This window comes from Heterocephalus glaber, unplaced genomic scaffold (genome assembly GCF_053883595.1).
Source record: "Heterocephalus glaber isolate CG9 unplaced genomic scaffold, H.glaber_assembly_v1.0 deba00001454, whole genome shotgun sequence".
NCBI lineage: Eukaryota > Metazoa > Chordata > Mammalia > Rodentia > Bathyergidae > Heterocephalus > Heterocephalus glaber.
The window spans coordinates 13,127,245-13,148,526 of record NW_028258303.1 but is presented as its reverse complement, the minus strand read 5'-3'; the positions used below and the strand labels follow the sequence as shown (position 1 = coordinate 13,148,526).

The 21,282-nt window shown below is 42.3% G+C and overlaps 1 protein-coding gene across 13 annotated transcripts in view; it reads right to left on the bottom strand.

The window, feature by feature from the left end:
- Septin11 (septin 11) overlaps positions 1–21,282 on the bottom strand; it is a 102,837-nt gene that overhangs the window by 17,079 nt on the left and 64,476 nt on the right. For all 13 annotated transcript variants that reach the window (XR_015452887.1, XR_015452888.1, XR_015452889.1 and 10 more), the window contains exons 3-9: positions 21,045–21,240; positions 12,634–12,820; positions 10,479–10,640; positions 7,721–7,817; positions 6,729–6,897; positions 1,624–1,756; positions 7–194 (exon numbers count right to left, since the gene is read on the bottom strand). Coding sequence is in view for 10 of the 13 variants with exons in the window: in XM_004848021.4 (XP_004848078.4) it covers positions 7–194; positions 1,624–1,756; positions 6,729–6,897; positions 7,721–7,817; positions 10,479–10,640; positions 12,634–12,820; positions 21,045–21,240 (1,132 nt within the window). In the remaining 3 variants the exon portion in view is untranslated. The remainder of the gene's footprint in view (positions 1–6; positions 195–1,623; positions 1,757–6,728; positions 6,898–7,720; positions 7,818–10,478; positions 10,641–12,633; positions 12,821–21,044; positions 21,241–21,282) is intronic.

Sequence of the window (21,282 nt, the reverse complement as noted above, 5' to 3'; positions counted from 1 at the left end):
GCTTACTTTTTCTTATCCTTGTCTTTCTTGGTTTGCTGGGCCCCAGACTGCTGGGCCTGGGACTGTAGCAGCTGAGCTGCTGCTTTCTTCTTCTGGAAGTTGTTCACCTCCTCCTCCAGCTCCTTCTTCTTGTCTTCCACTTTCTTCTTCTCTTCTTGGTGTGTCCGCTTTAGGAGGTCAAACTTCTCATGAAGCTGGAGAATAATGGAGGAAGACAGGCTTGTTAGGGTATGAAAATCTTACTGATAGACAGCTATGTGGACCTGTTCAAAAATAAAACACACATCATGTGGCTGCATTTACTTCCGTTACAGGAGTGACATGTTGTCTTGGTGGCTCATTGGAAGGACAAGGCTAAGATTCTGAGGAGCATCCATCTGTCCAAGGCTTGTCACTTGAGTTCCTTGGAACTAAAAATTCCTTGAACAGTCTTTCCAATAAGAACACATACTCACTTTTAAAAGCAGAAAGAAGATAAAAATTATCTATTATTCTAACAAAAAATTCACCCTTGTGGTAAAAGTGGTTTATTTCTGGTCCTTTTTTCAACATGTATAAAATATATTTACTTATATATACATATTCATATCTATTACACATGAGATGTGTTGGGAAATTTATGGCCCTTAACAAACTGAATTTAAATAGATTATAATCATGGGCCAGGGATATAGCTCAGTGGTAGAACATTTGCCTAGCATGCACGAGAGGCCATGGCTTCGATCCCCAGCATGGGGGGAAGAATCACAATCAAAAACAAAAACATGGAGGAAAGGAGGAAATGCTTACTCAGTCATTCTAAATCTTTACCCATCATCCACTTGGTTCTTAAAGCCAAGAGAAAAGAAAGCTCAATTTTCTTTCATCTGCAGCAAAACCCCCTTGAATTTTAGCTATTTATATAACCTTTAAGTTTCAGTAGTCTTTTTAAAAATAAAATATAAGGAGAAAATTATTTACTTGATTTCATTTAGAAAAGTACTGAGCTACATAAGTCAGGTAATATTACTGACTGGCAGAAGCAGACATAGTACATACATAGTCCTTTCTCTGTCAGATACAGTGGGAAGAGTGCTATTAAGGTAAGCATTCACATAAACTTTGAGGAAGCAGTGACTCTGGGCTGGGAGTGGGACTGAAGGGGGCTTGGAGGGACACTAGAGTAGGGAGTGCATGCCGGAGGGGAGAAGCCTGGATCCAGACTTCGCTCTGGACTGTCATCCATTCACGGTGCTACAGGGCCCTGTACCACTTAGCCCACTGAATTAGCTGACAGACTAATAATAATGATGCCAGAATCCTGAACCTCATTTCAAGACTTGGAAACTGAGGAAACACAGCACTGCAAAGACCACAGGATCCATTTTAGAAACCTCATATATAGTTTTAGTCTTGGCTACTAACTAGGTATGTGACTGCAAAAAATACTCTTACCTTTATAGTTTATCTTCTCTAAAATGGGGATGAGAATATTTGGTCTGCTTTTCTTGCCAATTAGTGTGCTGCTTGTGATAAAATTTATGTTGAAAGTATTTGGACCAGCATGAGATGCTATAAAATGAAAAGTATTAATAAAATCTCTCTTTTAAGTTTCTGTCCCTTAAAGGAGGTCAAACTGCTTACCTCTTTCTCTGCCTCTTTAAGTTCAGCCTCTTTTTCTTTCACTCTCATAACGAACATTTGTCTCATTTCCTCTTCTTTCTTCTGCAGTTCCCCCAGGAATTCGTTCCTTTTAGCTTCGTATGTCTCCTGAAGACTTCAAAATCCATAAACCAAAGACAGGGTCATGAAATTGCATAATAAGAAATTTCAGGGGCCGGGGATTTAGCTCAATGGTTCTGCCACCTGCCTTGCAAGCACAAGGACCCGAGTTCAATCCCCGGTACCCCCCCCCAAAAAAAAAAAAAAGAAATTTCAGTTCTTATCATTTCTACCCATCTACTTCCAAAAACAGAGCTGCTGTTTACCATATAAAGCTCAGATAAAATGGCATTATTTTATTCATGCTGTGAATGAAAAGACAGGCACATCAAACCTAGAATGAGTAGGAAACACAATGCAGCTAACACTAATGTGTACGGCAAACCAGATGGGTTTTATCCTACACGTACTCCCACAGGGAAAAGTTGGGCTCAAATGGGACTGGAAGTGAAGATAATGGAGTGAGATTATAGGCACAGGGTCAGAGGAGGGTTTGAGTTCTGCACACACACACCCCCACCCATTCATCTTGGGAAAGCACAGCCTCTCTCTCTCCAAGGTTCCCGACGTGTGAGGCATGGGTGCAGTAACACTCACCTTCCAGGGGGGTGTGATTATGAGAATCAGAGGCAGGGAAAGTGGGCACAAAGCATCTGACATATAAGCTGTGCTTAATAACACTTCCTCCCTCCCATCATCTCCCTCCAGCCCCCAGTCTGGTGAACAAACTACAGGCACAAGAGTACCTCTAAGTGTAGTGCAGAAAATTGCTGGTTAGTTGAATTATCAATTGTAAACAGAGCAGGAAGGAGTTTTATTTTCATTTTAAAGCCCATTCTCTTCCTGTCCACTAAACTTAGAATCCAATATTTTACTTAGAATGCCATGACTCAGCTTTATCTCTAAATAAGAACAAAGATACTTACAGAGAAAGTACCTTTGGTCACACAATCAAAAGCAAAAACAACAACAAAACACCCCTTCATCCCACCCCACATACACACTACAAACAGTTACTGATGTTTTACAGGGTGCTAGCATTCTTGTTCTCATTCTTTCTCTCTGCTTCCCCAGAACAACAGTTGTACAGTAACACCAATCTGATGCTTCTATAATTAATACCCTTGGCTCTCATACAATCAACACTGCCCACTCTACCTGCTTATGAACAATTGTGTGGCTTGACTTTCCAGAGTTCTATGCAGCTTTCACACTAACTCACAAGAGAAAACCAAGCTGGACAATGATAATGTTGCCTAATATTAACAGCAATGTTTGGGCTTCAAGATCTGAGACACTGATTGTGAAATATAGGATTGTGTTGATAACAGACTATAAAATAATTTATGAGTTTGTTTTTCTTTGTCAGCTTGTAGCAAATTCTTCACCATTATACGGGTCAGAATTACCAAATGGCAGGGATGACTTATTTGTTCCTGTTGTGAAATCTTACAAAAAACTCAGCTGCTGTTGACTTCAGTATAACAAATGTCTCAGGATACCTCTTATAGAAACAATGCTGAACACATTCCAGAGTTCAGCACATACTATAGCTTCAAAAGAGGATCTCAGAACAAGGATTTCCAAAGTCCAAAGGGAAGAATGCTATGTATGTTTTCCCTGAGGCAACTCACATGTACAGTGAGTTGAGTCCTGAACCTGGCAGCAGATCAGGACCACCTGAGCACATCTCAATGTAGTTTTCTAAACACAGATTCCTAAGCCCACTCATTTTGTGGGAATGGTCACCCTCTGGCATGTCCTCCTCTAGATGGTTCCACCAGATTTGAAAAGGGAGAGAAATGCTGTGCTCATTCTCTTTTCTCTTAACTTCTATAAAAGCAAAACCTTCTTCTCCTGTGGGCTGCTCATGAGAAAACTAGAAGACAAGATCCTCAGATCAGACCCACCTAAAACCTCACAGAACAATCGCAGATTTCTCTCTTAGAAAAAGGATGCCAAGAACTGTAATTTTAAATTAATTCTGGCAGTATATACTTTTTTTTTTTTTTTTTTTTTGGTACCAAGGATCAAACTCAGGACCCTGCGCTTGCAGGGCAGGCGGCGGAACCACTGAGCCAAACCTCCGGCTTAAATTAATTCTGAAGAACTATAAATTTCAAATGATGCAATTACTTTAGGTATCTATGGGTGGATAACAGCCAGTTCCTTCTAAACTGGGATTCAGTGCCTGGAAACACTGCTGAGGATCTCTGCTATCTGGATTACAGCTCAATCGGCAGAACCCTGGGGATATAACTCTGTGGGTGCTGCAACTGTGCTAAGTATTTGTAGGTATCTGAATGTAGTTTTGACTCTTTGATGTAAGGTTTCAGGATATCTTTCTCATATGCTTCTATCACTATCATTTTCTGTATCAGAGTTCAAAAGCTGGCTCATGTCCTAAGATACAATGATGTAATTAAGAAGTAGCATTTGTTGAGCTCATTTTTCTCCTCTGGCCCAGGATGTCAGAAGTACTACCAGATTCATGACTGGGACCAGTCCTCCTAAGGGGCAAAGGTGACCCTTAGGTTTTCCACGGGATGAGGGCATTCCAATTTGGGCAATGTTTCTATCACAGTCCACTGCACACATTCCCTCCAGTAACCTCCTCCTCCACTTCAGTACGTTTTCTCCTGTTCTCTTAAACTTTTGACACACTGGTCAAGATTGGCGATCCATAGTTTGTTTGAAAATATACCTCTAGAATCTGGAGCAAAATTTGGTTGCAGTTGGGACTGGTTAAGGCAGAATCATGTTAATAGTTCTCAGTGTTCAAGGTAGCACAACTCCAAGCACATTTTATCTGTGAGATACTTCAAAAAGTTTCCATGATCAAACAAAACTGAGAAGAACTAAGTTAATCACCTTAAATAGGTTCTTTTACTGAAAAGCCTCTCTGACCATTTAAGACCAGCGGTGGTTAGCAAACGAGTTGCATGGCATCACCTGGGAAGCATTTCGGAACAGACTGCTTTACTGTGGCCAGTCTGAATCAGCAGCTCTAGGAGTAGGGTGTGCTGAAATCAGGTTCTTAACAGTATGAGAGGCAAATTACCTTTAATGAACTCAGTCACACACATTCTAACTTTTGAAGGCAGTTCACAGTCTCCGGTTTATGATCTAGTACAAGCACTGGCTACCATGGTCTGTGGATGCTGGCAAATGACAGCAAGGACCAAATCTGGGGCTCTCCCACCTATCTTTATTCTAGAAAGAGTTCTATTAGAACATGGCCTTGTCTGTTCACTTCTATGGTTTGTGGATGCTTTTGAATGATAAGAGCACCATCAAGTGGTTGGGGAAAGATCACATGGTCTGCAGAACTGGCCCTCTGTACAAAGTCCTTTCATTGGATTGGATTTGTCCCCTGATCTGGCCCAGATGCGTCAGGGATGAGAGTAGTAGCAGGGCCAGGACTTGAACTCAAGACTCCTATGCTTGATCTCAGCCAAAGGGCCAAGAAGAAATAGAATTCAGACTCCTGACTTTTAGCCCAATATTTTCCAACACTGTCAGGATCTAAATGAATTCAATTTTATGGCAGTTCCTTTGTTCCACCTGAGCAGAAAACATATACTCTGTGAAATACTAAAGGCACCCTTTTCTACACATACATACACATAGAAATCATCTTTATCACCTTTAATAACCACAGATGGCTTGATTTTGACTTTATTTTCAGGTAAATGCATTTCAAGTGTCAATGTGCTAATTCTGTTAATCCAAAAAGGCGTTCAACCCCCAGCCCCAGGAAGTGCCTTTTCACGGGCCTAGAGGGGTCAGTTTAGAAGTCTCCAGGCAGAAGTAAATGAGGCAAACTTGGCAAAGCCCTTTGTCTGGAGTCTGCATTTGTTCTCAGCAAATGCATCTGTGCTCATGGGCTCCACAGCGGCCCTGGAGCAGGGGCCCAGCCCATGCATTACAGTGATTCCCCAACTTACAGACATTTCAATAGTGAAGTTTCACAGGTATGCTGTAGAAGACTCACTTTGTTGGAATGCAAACAAATCCAACTTACAAACATTTTCCTAGAATGGAACTTGTTCATAAGTCCAGGACTTACTGTACTGAACCATCTCTGGAGCAATTCTGAGAAAACAAATCTCCTCCTACACCAAAGGCAGCTCAGACCAGGAGGAATGAACCTGCCCACAGTGGTCACAGATTACCAGTGTCCATGGGCAACCATCAGTTCTATGGCTGGAGACATCACAGCGAGTCCCAGGACCAGCCATGAAGGAGGAGCAAACCAGTTTGTTCAAAGGCACTGTAACCCCGCCATAAGAAGAGGCACCGGGCCAAAACAAACTTCACATCACCTCAAATATCTGTTAAAGGGTTCGGATGATCCTGTCTTCTGCCAGGAGGGGGCAATGTGCCCTGGACACCCCCTCATTCACTACACCTGGTGAGGGCACCAATACCCCAGCCCTATCAACTTTTTCCTCACCACTTGGCTCTGACAGGAACTTGGCATTTACTAAGGTGCTACACCTCTACATTCATTTCTCCTTGTCGCACTGCATCTCCACCCATCAGTGATGAGGGAAAGTACTTTTATGCTCTTACCTGCTCCTGTTGCTATGAGAATTGTACTAGAGCACTGAAAACTAAGAAGTGCTTGAAAAATAAGAGCCTTGAGAAGTAAACCTGTTTAGCAAACATATCAGAGGCAAACTGCAACCAGGGACCACAGCTTGATGAATGCCCAGGTCAGGCTCTGTGCTCTGCAGACAAGACGGTTAAAAGCCTGGGCACAGGAGCCACACAGCAAGGGCTCAAACTGATCTCTGTCACTTAGTACTTGTAGGACCTTGGACAGGTTGCTCACAATTACAGTGCCTTAGGTTTTTCCCCATCAGTTAGCTGAGATCACACAAATCAAGTGGTTAGCACCACGCCTGGTGATCCAGGCCATTAGTCCCCAACCAGGCCACTCCATCACTACCCTCCCCAGGTAGCAGGCACTCTTACGGCGTGCCACCCTGTCACTGAGAGACACCTGAAGAGTGTCTTCATACCTGAAGGGCTTGCTGTCAGGGTCAGTGTCCTTGAACCCCATCTCCTCCAGCTTACAGCGCCGGTACAATTCATAATGGCGGGCATGCGTCTGCTCCCGCAGGTCCTCCATGTTCACTCGGATCAGCATCTCCCGCAGCTTCACGAAATCGCAGTGGCTTTCATTCTCCACTGCAAGAGATGGGGTGCAGGGGGCCCTCTGAAGTGATGCTCCTAAGATGTCACTGCTGTCACTCTGAAATCCTGAGGTCTCAGGGCCATTCTGAAGATGCCTCACTGGCCTCCCTAGCACTGTGCACAAAGATGAGCTCTCTGACAATGTGGACCATGCTGATGACAATGTCCACTGCCTCATGCCTATGCCATGCAGGTGACAGGCCAGGAGCTTTACAAATCCCAACCTTACCCTCATCATCATTCTGCTAAGCAGGCACTGTGACTCTTGCTTTGCAGTTCAGAAGCCCAGCTTTGATAAGCAAGCCAATCCCCAAACAGAAGTAGCAGAGGGTAGACAAACTCAGTGTCACATGCTCCAAAGCCATACTGTTGGGAACTGTGCAAGGCAGCTTTTCAATACCAAAGGCATTCCTCCTTTACTAGATACTTACTGAAACAGCATTTACCTGGAGGACAACTTGACCAGAGATAATGGAGAAACAAGTATCCTCTTATTCACAAGAAATCTTTTTGTAGCTTTCTGATACTTTGTAGATACAACTGGTTCAAACTCCTACTGAAGGGTTCTTTTTCTCTTTCTAGAAATGGATACTGAATTTCCTACACAGCCCAACATCTTAAGGGGCTGCTCACCACCACCAGGATGTGGCAGTTACTTCTCCCTACTAGTCCACCTGCTGTCTGGTTGCTGCTTCTTTCTTCACCAAAGTTGGGAAGGCCAAGGTGGAAGCATACCTGGTTCTCTCAACACAGACTGGAGTGGGGGGGCATTCACCACAGGCTCTCATTTTGAGTCCCCTTCCCACGCTGGACATACCTTGCACAACACCCCATGGGTACTGCCTGGCTTTTGCCATCTTGTTACCAATCTTCACCTCTTCAGTGCTGCCAACCACTGCAAATGGGAGATGCACCTGCCAAGCAACAAAAGACAATACTGGTTATCTTCTGAAACTCATACAAAGGCTGCTTCTGCTCCAGACTCTGCATTTTCTCCCCTTCTGGAGATGTCTCTACTGTCTACACAGTGGGGGCATGCAGAATAGGTAGGAGACACTCTAGCTCGCTTGATGCACTTCAAACAAACAAAACAAACAAAAAGATCAATTTTGTCAAGTTAGATACAAATTTAAAGGAAAAGTACATCTTAGGTACTTATGTCCAGAATAACATAAGTATGTGAATCTGCTTTTTAACTGTAAATTTTGTGAAACAGAACTACAGATTAAGTATTTGATAAAAATCTGAAATGTGAATTGAGATATACCATCACAATAAAACATACCCTGGATTTCAAAGACCTAGTTTTAAAGTATCTCAATAATTTTAAACCGATTGTATGTTGAAACAATAGTACTTTGGATATATTAGATTAGGTTCTTAAAATTAGTTAATATTTATTAATTTCATGTTTCTTTTTGCTTTTTTTTAATTTGGCTAGTGGAAAATTTTAAATTACCTATGGAGCTCATACTGTATATCTCATGAATGGAACTGCTTTACACAAGTTTCAAGTCAGAAACATACGTTAGCCCAAAATATTGGCTCAGGCCTTGCACCTTGATTTATCTCAAGCAGAGATGATGTCCAAGACAACTGACTCTTTCATATTGGTTTATATGGTAGTTATGACTACATTCAGGGGGTGGAGGAGAAAACTAAGTCTATGTTTTTCTAATCAGCATACAAAAATAAGGGAATTTCAAATAGCTGCTGCGAGAATTGTTCTCTGGGGCTCCTTTATCCCAGTGTCCTCCCCTGAGGATAAGGGAAGGACGTATTTTCAAGTGAAGAGGTTAGGCTTAAGTTGCCCCACTGGTATCGTGTGTGATATTTAATTTCCCAGCTCAATTCACTCTCTGTAGAAAGGAAGAAAAGCAGGTTCTTTTCCTCAAACTCCAAATCTGAAATTGAAACGTGTTCCCTTAAGTTGAAGAGGAAAAGAAATTTTCAAGCCAACATTCTGGCATAAATGAGCAAGTAAACGTCTAAACTCTGCATAACAAAAGCAACTTCAGTGAAATGTTTTCTTCTGCTTCCACACATTAGATAGTGTTGCATCAGCAAGAACTGTCTGCAATGAAGGGCTTAGCAGAAAATGTCTTGATAAAAAGCAGGATTAGTCTGGAATGTCAAAGATCCTCAGTTCCATTTATTTGACAGAAAGAGCAAAAGTTCATGGGTATTTTCTTTCCAAGCAGTTTAACATAAATTTAGTTTCATGACCATGAAGCATTGTTTAGAAAGATGGAGAGGGATATAATGAGAAAGCAGATGGAATTCATTTGATGTCTATTCTATAGCAGACATGCATGGCATCTTGGCCGGAGCTTTGGACATGCTATGAGAAAAGCACACTGTTCTGAGTATGTGGTACCAATTCTCAAGGGTGGGAGTGTCAGCTCAAGGGCCACACTGGTGAGGTTCAAATCCTCCTCGACTGCCCAAGCTATGCAATCACAGGCTCTTCACCATGAAGTAGAAATTACTATTATCTACCCATGAGGCTGTCGTGAGGGTTACATATAAAGCCCAGGCAGTGTCTAGGAAACAATAAATGTTCCATAAATGTCAAAAATTCCAACTAAGATTGGAAAGCTCTCAAAACTCATAATCCAAGAATGTTAGAGGGGGAAGAGATCCTATATATTATCCTGTTTACTTTGTATACGAATTCCCTTTTACAGAATATCTGCTAAGTGGGTTCAAACAGAATCTGTTGCCCACCAAACACTTGCCATGAGAACTAGTTAACTAATAAGGCATTTCTTCCACCTCGATGGTTCCAGCAGTCACACATCCACTTCATAGACCCAAAATTCCCTTGCAGCTCTTTTCCCCTTAGATTTCGCTCTTTTAAAGGAGTATGATCAGTCTTTTTTACAGCATCCATCCTTTCAAACCCCTCATGCCAATCTCCTAGGAAGATTCTGCTCCTCAGCTTCTTTAAGATACATTATATCCTGACTTCCAACAACCATTATTGAGCAAAGAATGGTGTTTTTACAGAAATTGTGTATTCTCAAAACAAAAAGAGAGATGAACAGATGCAGGAGAGTTAAGAGACCCACAGGGATGTACTGGGAAGGGCCTGGTAGCAACAGGTAGGATGGGGGTTCAGCAGGGAGGGATTAACCTCAAAGTGCACACAGAACCATGGTGGCTTGCATCTCCTGTCTCCTTATTGTTCTTCTCCATGATATGGACATTGTACCTGCAACTGCTGATTTACCTGATGACTCAGGAAAATGTAGGAAAATTGTATGGAGGGGAATGCAGGAGCCAACCACCAAAGCAAAACAGGGGCAACACTGACAGAAACGAGCAGAGATCTCTTTCCAGTGAGCTGCTCTGTGTGAAATGGGACTGGGCTGACACTTCCTTCCTAGAAGACTTAAAGGAAATCAGAGATTACCCTGTCTAACTCCCCCATGACAGCTGGGGAAACTGAAGCACAGGCTTGCAGGGTAGTGGAGCTGGACTCTTAACAGAAGACCTCTCAGCTCCCTATGCAATGCAGCCACTAAAACAAGCTCCTGGGAAAGCCACTGTCCCCACATTACTTGAAGACTCACACTCATCGTTGCATTAATCTCTGCCACTGTTTCTTCATCTGTAGGAAACTGATATATTTGGACCCCATTGCTGACAAGTTCACTCATGATCTTACTCTTGAATTTGTGCAGCTCGTTCTTGGCAATTGTGTCTGCTTTTGCAATTATTGGAATGATGTTCACCTATAAAACAAACATGACCACTGTTACAATTCTAACATCTGAAAAATATTTAGACAAGTGAATAAAACATAGCAAAGACGCGAATGAGAAACTCCAAACCTCACTGTAAAAAATACAGAAGATACTGAAAATCAGACTTTGTACTAGACACAAAATTAAGACAACTTGGGATAGTCTTTATTTCCCTCTCTGCACACTTTAATTTCTTCCCATCCTACAATGACAGCTTACTTGTAATTTCCTCTCCAGTGCTACGTCACTCATTCTACTCTACAGAGTAAAAGGAAGTATTATTATTCTATGACAAACAGCAGTAATCAAAGTAGCCTATTCTCTGAATAACCAACCCCTCCCTTTAGATCCCTCCCAGCTCCTTTACATGCTTGCATTCTGCAGGCCCTAACAGGGCACTAACAACGTTCTTGTTTGCCAGAGCACTACAGAATTAGCTCTGTGCAGAATAATGTCCTTTCTTCTGATGACCTGGAAACTGCTGGGAGAAGAGAACCTAAGTATTAACCAAAACAAAAGGTCACCTACTTTTTAAATGTCTCAAACACACACCACCTAATTCTTTTGAAAATAGCCTTCTATCAAATTACTTTTTCATGCCAGAATGAGGCCCAAGGTCAAACGCAAGGGTTACTTCCCAAGCCTCCTCAGTCACCAAGAACAGGAGAAAACTGGAATTAGCCATGAATGGCAGATAACCCAGATTAAGAGCCAGGGGCACCCAGAGCATAGGCTCCAACCCCATGGTGGGACATTCTTTTAAACTCATGTTTTAGGATTAACTGTCTTTTTCTCCCTGGTAGGTAATAAGATGCTTTTGACATCTGTGATCTAAGACCATGGTGGCGACTTAGCCCAAGAACAGGGAGTCTTTGGGAAGGGTTTTGAGGTCACCTTTATTCTTTTGCATCTCCTCGGGATCCTGAGGCCCAAATCTGAAGTCCCTGATGAGACACTAGGACTCGCTGCCCATAAGCCCTGTTCTTCAGTACACTCCAGAGCACCCTCCACCCTGGCCACCCCTCCTGGCTTCCTCCAGCAGGCTGTGGACACAGGGAAACCCCAATGACAGTGGAGACATGTTTGGGTCAGGACCCAAAGCACAGGCACTTCCCCGTGGTGCATACTGGCTGAGTACACATTAAGTACTCAATGATTACCAACTTGGACATAAGGGCAGAGGTTCATGTTTTCTTAGCCAAATTAATCAGAGTTGATAGAGAAACCAAGCAATTTAATTTTAAAATCTCTCTTCTCTCTTTAACAAGAACTTGAACAACCTCTGTGAAATGACCATGTTTGCCTACCTTTTCCCTTTACTTGTGTAACCAAACTTCGATAACACCATTTTAAGATGCTACCTAATTCTCCCACTATATAATAATTCAGTTATTTCAAAGTTTAACCTGCTTTGTGGTTGGGTTTTTTGGTTTGTTTGTATTAGTTGTGTTTGTTTTGGCTTTTTTCTTTTTCCTTTTTAAATCAAAACATAGTTACTTTATGTGATATCATCCTGGCTTGAGCAACATACTTGGACCTCAGTTAGAAACCCACCTCAGGGCCAGGGATGTAGCTTAGTGGTACTGCACCTGCCTGGCAAGCACAAGGTCCTGAGTTTGGAAAAAAAAAAAAAAAAAAGTATGTCATTCTACTTCCTTCAGGCTATCTGTGGAAAACTGGTTTTCCCAAGAAAAGTGGGGAGTGGGCTTTTAAGGATGTGGCAGCAGGGGGAGCAGCCTTCCTTGCCCAAGACCCTGCCATCAATAGAGCAAGGGCCCAGTTCCAGTTCCCAGGGGCTAAAGCACAACATCAAATGGCCTGAAGAAAGGTTTCCATACCTCCTCATCCCATACCTCCACCAAACCCTATGACTTTATAATCCAGAAAAAATAAATTATACTGAAAGCAGAGAGTAAACTGGGGCCTTAGGAAAAGATGACCTAACAGGCGAGAGGATGGTAATTGAAACGGCAACCCATACCTTACTGTCCAGCTTTTTCATGGTGACCAGGTCCAAGGACTTTAGTGAGTGTCCAGTAGGAGCAATGAAGTAAAGGCAGGCATGAATCCTTGTGTCATGATAGTTGAAGAGAGAACGTTTGATCTTCAGTTCTTCTTGCAGGTAGGCCTCAAATTGGGCATCAATGTATTCCACTATCGGTTTATAGCTAGAATGCAGAAGAATGTTTGGAAAACACATTTTAAATCACCATGTTTCTGTTCTCAGATCTCCTCTGCAGTTCAGTGTAGGCCATCTCCTTTGAAACATCACCATGGCTCCATCCTCTCCATAAGCTTGGCATCCAAGTGCTTCATCACCTGGCCTCTGAACAACTTCCAAGGCTCACTGATCTCTCCCACTCCCTCCTTGGCTTGTGTATTCTGTCCTAGCAACACACAACCATGCATACTGGTCCCATACTTCAGCTGTCATTTGCCTCTGTGCCTCTGCTCAGGCTGACCCCTCCAATGGAAGTCTTTCTCCTTACTCTTCTTGCTGAACTTATCCTTTGTTAGACACTATAGTGGGAATGGCAGCACATGGCTGTAATCCCAGCTACTCAGGAGACTGAGGCAGGAGGATCCCTTGGCAATTTAGCAAGATCCTATCTCAAAATAAAAGACTAAAACAAAAAAAAGGCTGGGGATGTAGCTCAGTGAAGATCATGGGTTCAATCCCCAGTACCACAAATGAATGAATGAATGAATGAATGAGTAAAATGAAAACAAAAACCCAGAGACTATAAATATGTAGGGCATGCTGCCTCCTCTCCTGTGGTACCCATGGGGGATACTGCTAAAAGGGGTGTGTCATTCCTTCCTGGTGGGTCAAAACTACCTCCAAATCCATCTCAATAAAGTGACTCTGAAAGCCTCAACCAAGTGACAACTAATGAAGTAAAACTGGTTTGTGATTTCAGGCCATGGCATTGCCACCCCCTGGGAACTTCTCCCAGTCCTCTTCCCCTGCCCGTTCCCTCCAGAGACCAGGGACCCTGTGCTCCCACAGACCCTGTGCACATTCAAGAGCTTCTAGAAATGGAGGAGCCTGCACTTTGATCTTCAAAACTCTTTCCAACTTGGAAACTATATAATTAAAGGCAAACTCTGTAACCCTCCTTTCCTCACCCAATCATAGTTTAAACAATTACGTATGATGAGCTGACCATAAACATGACCATTAATAGCATATTGGGAATACGTATTCAATAAAGTACATGCTCCTCAGGCAGTAGGTTAGGTTATTGTGGGAAATCCACTAATCCTTCCATGTCTCCAAAGGGACAACTGCTCAGGAGAAATTCACTTCAGCAGCAAAGAGATCAATTAGGAATCTTTTTTTTGGGGGGGGGGCAGTACCAGGGATCGAACTTGGGTCCTTGCGCAGCAGGTGATGAAACCACTGAGCTAAATCCCCAGCCCTCAATTAGGAATCTTAAGGGTTAGTTCTCCCCAGCTGTACTGCCTTCTGAGGAATGATTTAAGTTGTAAGAAAATTAAAAAGCTTTCAACATCCAAATCTCCAACCCATAAATTAAACTGAAGACCCTGAAAGGACACTGCAAGTCTTTTATAAAAAGGATGTCAGCAGATACTCCAAGAAAAAGAAAACCAAACACCCACCCCCCAAATAAATTACAACAACAAATGTATGGCCTCAGCTGAAAACAGTCAGTAAAAATAGTTTTTGATGGTATTTTTCTTTGGTGATTTGATCATAATCCTTTCATTCAATTGAAGCACACAGAATCTCTCAAGTGTTTAAAAAAAGTAGATTATGCCTCAGCAATTAAAAAGCTGTGAGTCATAACAGGAAAATCTCAAAAGAGGGTGAGCAAGTAATAAGATTCTTCCCTATTTTCTAATTTTAAAATATAGGCAAGTGTTATACCACAACAACCCTAATTATTATGGGATGGTTACCTAGGATGGTGGCTAGACACTTAGATTCAAGTAAGATGCCTCAGACCACAATCTAGCTTCAGACACTGCCTGATTGGCTTTGGACAAATCACTAAACCTCTCTGTGTCCCATTTTCCTCACAAGGAAAGCAAGGACAAAAATGTACTTCGATCAGAAAAGACTGGCACGTCAAGGTAACATACACTTATTTTATAAACATAATATAATCAAAAATAGATAAAAGTAGTTTGAGGTTTAAAAGACCAAACACATGCACACGCACACACACCAGAAAAAAACAAAACCCAAACCCACAGGAATTCTATGCCCTCACAGGGAACTCTACGCTCTGCTGAGGGTTTTGCTTCTGAGAGCATGCCCTGAATGGCAAAGTGGACAGGCCATTCCAAGGAGGCTCACCTGTCCCAGGGTCTGACCCTTCAGTTGCCTGACACTGAAGCAGGTGTCCCAGCATTGGGGGTCATCCCTGGCACCCTCTTAGCCTATGGGGAGGAGAAGCAGCTCATAGCGTCTGTCCCTCATGCCTCCCCAGATTCTTAGTTTGAGCTCTCTGTCTCTTCTCAACAGTAGTCCAAGTACACTTCTGTTTTCTATTAATGTCCCTTCTTGCCTCTGGTTTTGATTCCAATCCTCCAAAAGTCACGGGAAGTATAGCATCTCTCCTTTCTTGGTAAGGACATTTCTTAGCTGGATTCACAAATCTTCTGTTCTCTTCTCACATCTTAGGCCTCCTTCGCCTGCCCCTGTTGGACACTCTTGGCCTATCCTTCAATCTCCCTTCTTCCCATGCTCTGTGGTCTCCGGAAAAATCATGTTTATTGCCATGTTTCATTGATCCTCTAACTGACGGTAAGTTCCACATTTCTACTCCAGCCCAGATCTTTCCCTTGAGCTTCAGAGACCCATCTGCCAAACTGCTTTCAGATATTTCCAATTGTTCTTCTAACTAAATCTGTCCAAAACCGAACTCTTTCCCCTGCCAACACCCTCAGACCCTGTATGCCTCAGCATGGTGAGGGTGTGACTATACAACCCAGAGACCTCCTCTTTCTTAGAAAGCATGAAATTGTTCTTATCTTACCTTCTGTGTCATTATAAACAAGGAAACCAAGATTCTCCTGGAGATCTGGTTACCAAAACCACCACTTCCTGTGTCAAACATTTAATTATGCAAATGAAGCAGCTTCCTCTTGATGAGAAACAAACCTGCTAAGTGGTTTATAGTCCCAGTCATAATCCCAGAAACAAATTTTCTGCCCCTTCCTTCAACCATCTCCTTTCTACTTGTTATCTGTATTTATGATCAGAAGAAAGAAAAAGCCTTAATCCCAACTTTGCCTTTTGCTAGTTTCTACTTGTAAAAAAGGATACCCAGCCAGGCATGGTGATGCATGCCTACAATCCCAGCATTAAAGAGGCTGAGGCAGGAGGATTCCCTCAAGTTTGAGGCCAGCCTGGGCTACACAGTGAGTTTAAGGACAACCTGGACTACAAAGCGAGAACCTGTCTCCAAAAAAAAAGAGGATACCTATTTATATTCTGTGAGGCCAATTTAAACTTCTCTAGATTATAGCCATACCAAGTGTGTGTGTGTGGGGGGGGGGACAGGAGCCAAACAAGTCTTTCCATTTTCGTATAATTTCCATTTCCTGTTAAGACATGGCAATAGCCTTTGTTACTGGCTCACTGTTATTCATGTAACTCCATCCATTAAAAAATGCAATAAAATCATAGATGTAGACCCGAAATTGCTAGAAAAGTTATCTTTTTTTGTCCATCCATCCTACCTACTGATCATTCTTACAAAATGACCAATGTCTTCATGCAGGGACTGAATCTCCATTGTACATATGACCAAATCATGTTTTCCTCTTATCTTCCTATTATCTCTTAGTGAAGACAATTTTCTTTACCCCTGGACTAACTCTGCTAGAAAGTATAATAAAAAAATTAAAAGGCAAACAGTCTGCTTCACTACTATTGTATGACTCTCATAAAGATCTGATGTGCTTGAAGATTTTCTCTCTCTGTGGATTCTGATCACCCATGCTCTTCCAGGTTATCCTTACAGTTCATGATATGCCATGGACAGCCCACCTCCCATCTCCCAAAGTGGGGCAGTAACAATTCCATCACAGCTGGAAAGCAAAGCTTGGTTTCCCCTCTTCTTTGGACCCTTTTCCTTCTTTCCCAAAGAGTACAGACAGCCAAAGCAAGTAAGCCCTTGAACAACAACAAAAAAAGAGTTACATGTAACAAGAAACCTTACCAGATCTGCCTCCCTACCTCCTTCTAGATAGCCTGGCCAGAGGCGGATAATGATGCAGGAATGCTGACATGTCCGAAGCCTACATAAACAAACTCGGACATTCTTTTTTTTTTTTTTTTTTTAACTGGGACATTCTTGAAGTCTTACATGTATGGCAAAAAAGCTTGCCTAATTCCCAAAGTAAGAAAAATAATCACAGATTAGAGAAAGAGCACATCCCTTTCCATATGGTTACATACCACTGCAAAAATGCACATCCCACTTCCAATTTTTTGATGGAAGCAAAGCCCATCCAAATAACTATTTTTAAACAAGTCATTTGGGTTTGTAATCAGTGTCAACAATGCCCTCTGAGGCACAGGGTACCGACGAATTTCAAATGTCATTCAAAGAGATTATGCAACAGCTGTCAAGAAATTTCAGAAGAAAAATATTTGGTATCTAGGTTAAGTTAACATTACACTTCCTCTCTTCTAGATCTCCTTGGAAACTATTATTTGACCCAAATGAGTCAGACAATTTCTTAAAGAAGACTCCAGCTGCAAATATGAGGACTTGCATTGTGCTTGCTTAGTTATTTGTCACTCAGTGACACTGAGTGAAACCCCTTAGTCTGAGGCTGGAAGAGCACATAGAATCATTTCTTCTTTTCTTTTCTTAAAATTTTTTTTGGCAGTGCTAAAGAGTGAACCCAGGGCCTAGTCAATGCTAGGACCATGCTCTACTCGAGGTACACTCCAGCCCTTTTTATTTTGAGACAGAGTCTTACCAAGTTGCCCAGCTGGCCTTGAAATCATAATCCTTCCACATCAGTAGTTACAGGCACGTGACACCATGCCCAGTGGGCACATGTAATTTTGGCAATAAGATGCCAGATAGAAGACATACTTAGTCCTGTGGGAATCCCAAAAAGGCCTGTCCTGAGTCTCTAGATGTCTCCAAAGCCTCATGGAGTCATAGGTAGGGCTTTTCAGAGGTGCCTGCACCTGGAGCGTGTGATGCCATGATCAAGGGTGTTTGATTACTAATTAATCCACTGACTGGTTTGGCATAGTTCTGGGTAGGATTAAGGGTACCCCACCGTGGGTGTGAGTGCTACCTGCCCTAAAGGGCTGGTAGCCTGGATAGGACACAATGGACTGAAAGAGGGTCACTGCTTATCACCTGTAGTTCATTGCCTTCTGCCTGTCATGAACTGTTTCTCCTCTGCAATACCACCTTGCCTTAGAGCTAGCCAACTATGAACTTAAACCTCTACAAACTGTGAGCTTAAACTTTTCTTCCTTTTACTTTGGGTATCAAGTATTCTGTCTCGGCAATGAGAAAAGTAACTAAGACAAGGCCCAATCAGGCAATGCACAAACATGAGATTCTCTAACCCCTGGAAGAATCTGTCTGGGCTGAGAACTGGAGATGAGGCCTTGCCCCACATGGGTTCTATGACTTTGCAATGTTCAAATGCTCTACCCACCCCCTTCCACAATGCTGCTGCACCCTTTTTCCTGTCGCAAGCATTTGCTCTTCATTTATTTCACTTGGCATTACAAGCAGCCTTCAGCCAGCAACCTCTGTGTCATTCCCTGGCATTAAGGTCAGAAGCTGCTGCTCAGCTGCAGTGTCAGAGCTCAGGTGTCCCTGCTCCAGCATGATGTACAGTGTCCACTCTAACCAGATGCAACAAAAAGTCTTTCTCACTGCATCTAACAACTGCTCCTACTCCCACAGGGAAACACCTGAGGAGCCTTTAAAGTGCTCTAGAGATACAAAAAGAGCTCAGAGCTCAAAGAATGGATTAAATATTTCTATCAGTACTGTTGCACTCATATTCATGTCAAGGATTGTTAAAATACATCTAGACAAAGCACATTTCTATATAAAAATAGCTCAAAAGTTCCTCTTTACAAAACAAGGATAGGTAACATGTACAGTTTTCAGGATATATGTTTGTTTGTTTATTTGTTTGTTTTTGAGACAGGGTCTTGCTATGCAGTTCAGGCGGCCTTGAAGTCACTATGCAGCCCAGGCTGGCCACAAACTTCTAGCCATCCTCCTGCCTCAGCCTCCTGAGTGCTGGGATTATAGGCATGCACCACCACGCCTGACTTCAGGGCAATTTGTTTAAAAACCAAAAACCTGGTATTAATGAAGTTTCTAAGCCTTTAAGAAACATACCACGACTTTTTATCTGCTGGTAACTGCATGGGACATTCCTGTAGGTGTCATAGCTCAAAAATATATCTGAAGTCTCAGTCTAGAACCATTGTCAAATGTGAGTGTTAACTTCCCCTAACTTCTTTAGAGAATGAATGTAATATTTAAAAATAATTGTGGGGCTGAGGATTTAGCTCAGTGGTTTCGCCGCCTGCTGCACAAGCACAAGGACCCGAGTTCGATCCCCAGTACCAAAAATAAATAAATAATAATAATAATTGTGACTAATTTAAACTCGAGATTGAATAGGACTGGTGCTCTTGAGAAGGAATACAAATACAATCCTGGGAGCAGGATTTGGATTAGGAGACCTCAAAGATGATTTTTTTTTCTTTTTGGTACCCGGGGATCAAACTCAGGACCTTGTGCTTGTGGGGCAGGCGGCAGAACCACTGAGCTAAATCCCCAGCCCCATTCAAAGATTATAACACCCCTCAAGTAAGGGGAAACAGCAGTCCATACAGAAGATCCAAACCTAGATGGCTTTATATACGGGGTAAGTGTATTTTATAAAATAAAAGCTCACTATATTATTTTATAATTACATCTTCAAGTTTATGTAAAGAATGATAGTTTTCACGAATGAATATGCAAGAATGGACTGGTAGCTAGGAACCTTGATCTACACAAAACTACTGGACCAAAATGCTTAAAAAATATTCTGTTTCTTAAGTAGGCTAAACATGTCCTTTTTCCACATGTACACAGAATTTTGTTATATAAATTACCTAACCAGCTTAACAAATCTTCTCTGCTTAGAAAACTTTAATCTATTCAATTAACTTGAATTCCTCAATAGGCTTGACTGAGACCCCTATCATTATTCAGACTCAGTTTGGCAAGTTCTATATCCAAAGTGCTTCCCACCTTTGAGCAACCTGAGGGAAGATCCAGACACTTCATAAGAGAACTCACAAGGCCCTCACACCATACCATGACCACCAGAGTGAAGATCCTATGCCAGCTGGAAATTCAGTTAACATTTTTCTAGCAGATCATTCATAAAAATGCTTGCTTCCCTGTGAGGCTTTAAGGGCTAAAATTACTTTTGCCAAAAAACATCAAAACATAGGCTAACCCCTCATATTTACAACATCCCTCTTTGAAGCTCAACTTTTCACATATACTAGGAACTGGAAAACACCTGAGAGAGCATAGTATATTCATCTCCAATCAGGTATATTCCCAGGGTCCACAGCTTCTTACTCGCAAAACCCAGACCAGAGTGTAGTCTCCTAGTCCTGGGCTATGGCTTTTTATACAAAATCATATGATTCAGTTTTCATCTCACTGTGTTTGGGTTTTAGGTCAAATAACCCATTCTGCCTCAGAGACTAGGACAGCATGGCAGATGCTCATCCAAATTCCTTTTACTTTTTAATGACTTATTCTATAGAACTAAAAAAACTGAAAGCCCTATCTTCCAGGATCTCTTTCACCTAGTATCTGGATGTGGCTCAATTTCTGCCAGCAGATGCAGCTGTGCAAGGCCTGGAAGATGGGAGTGAGCAATACAAGCAGAGCCACACACAAGGAGACACAATGGTGAAGACACTTGGTGGCTGGGATAGATGTGGAGATTCTGGAGCCCTCCTCCAGGGTCACAGGTCCCACAAAGTGAGAGGCAGCTCACAGGAGGCACTTCTGTTAATACCATGCTGCAGGGTAGATGGTTATTTCTCACTTTCCTAGCTGGAAAACCCCAAAACCTGGCTCTCAAATGTTCCTGGAAAAAATGGCATAGGCTACCTTATTCCTCCTAGCAAACTCCTTTTCTGCTTACCCCAGCTAGAATCAATTTTGTGGTCTCAAAAAAGAATATTCCCAGAAAATTTCTCTGAGGACAAGAATGCCATATCTTTTAGGTGGTAAGAGGACCAAGCCCCACAAATAGAAAATAACACAAACCTTTAGCATTTGAATTGACCCAGGATAGATCCTACTATCTCTTCACCCATTTATAGCCCCACAATATCTGAACACGTACCTGTCATCTTTATTTATTTGGTCTCCAAATCCCACTGTGTCGACAATGGTTAGCTTCAGCCGAACATTGCTTTCCTGGAGCTCATAACTTCTGGCTTTTAACCGGACACCTGGTTCATTGTGAGTAGCTGGGTCACTTTCAAATTTAGTGTTGAATAAAGTGTCCATTAATGTGGATTTGCCAATGCCTGTCTCACCTACATAAAAACACAAAGGGAAAGTCTGAGAATGTGTCTCTC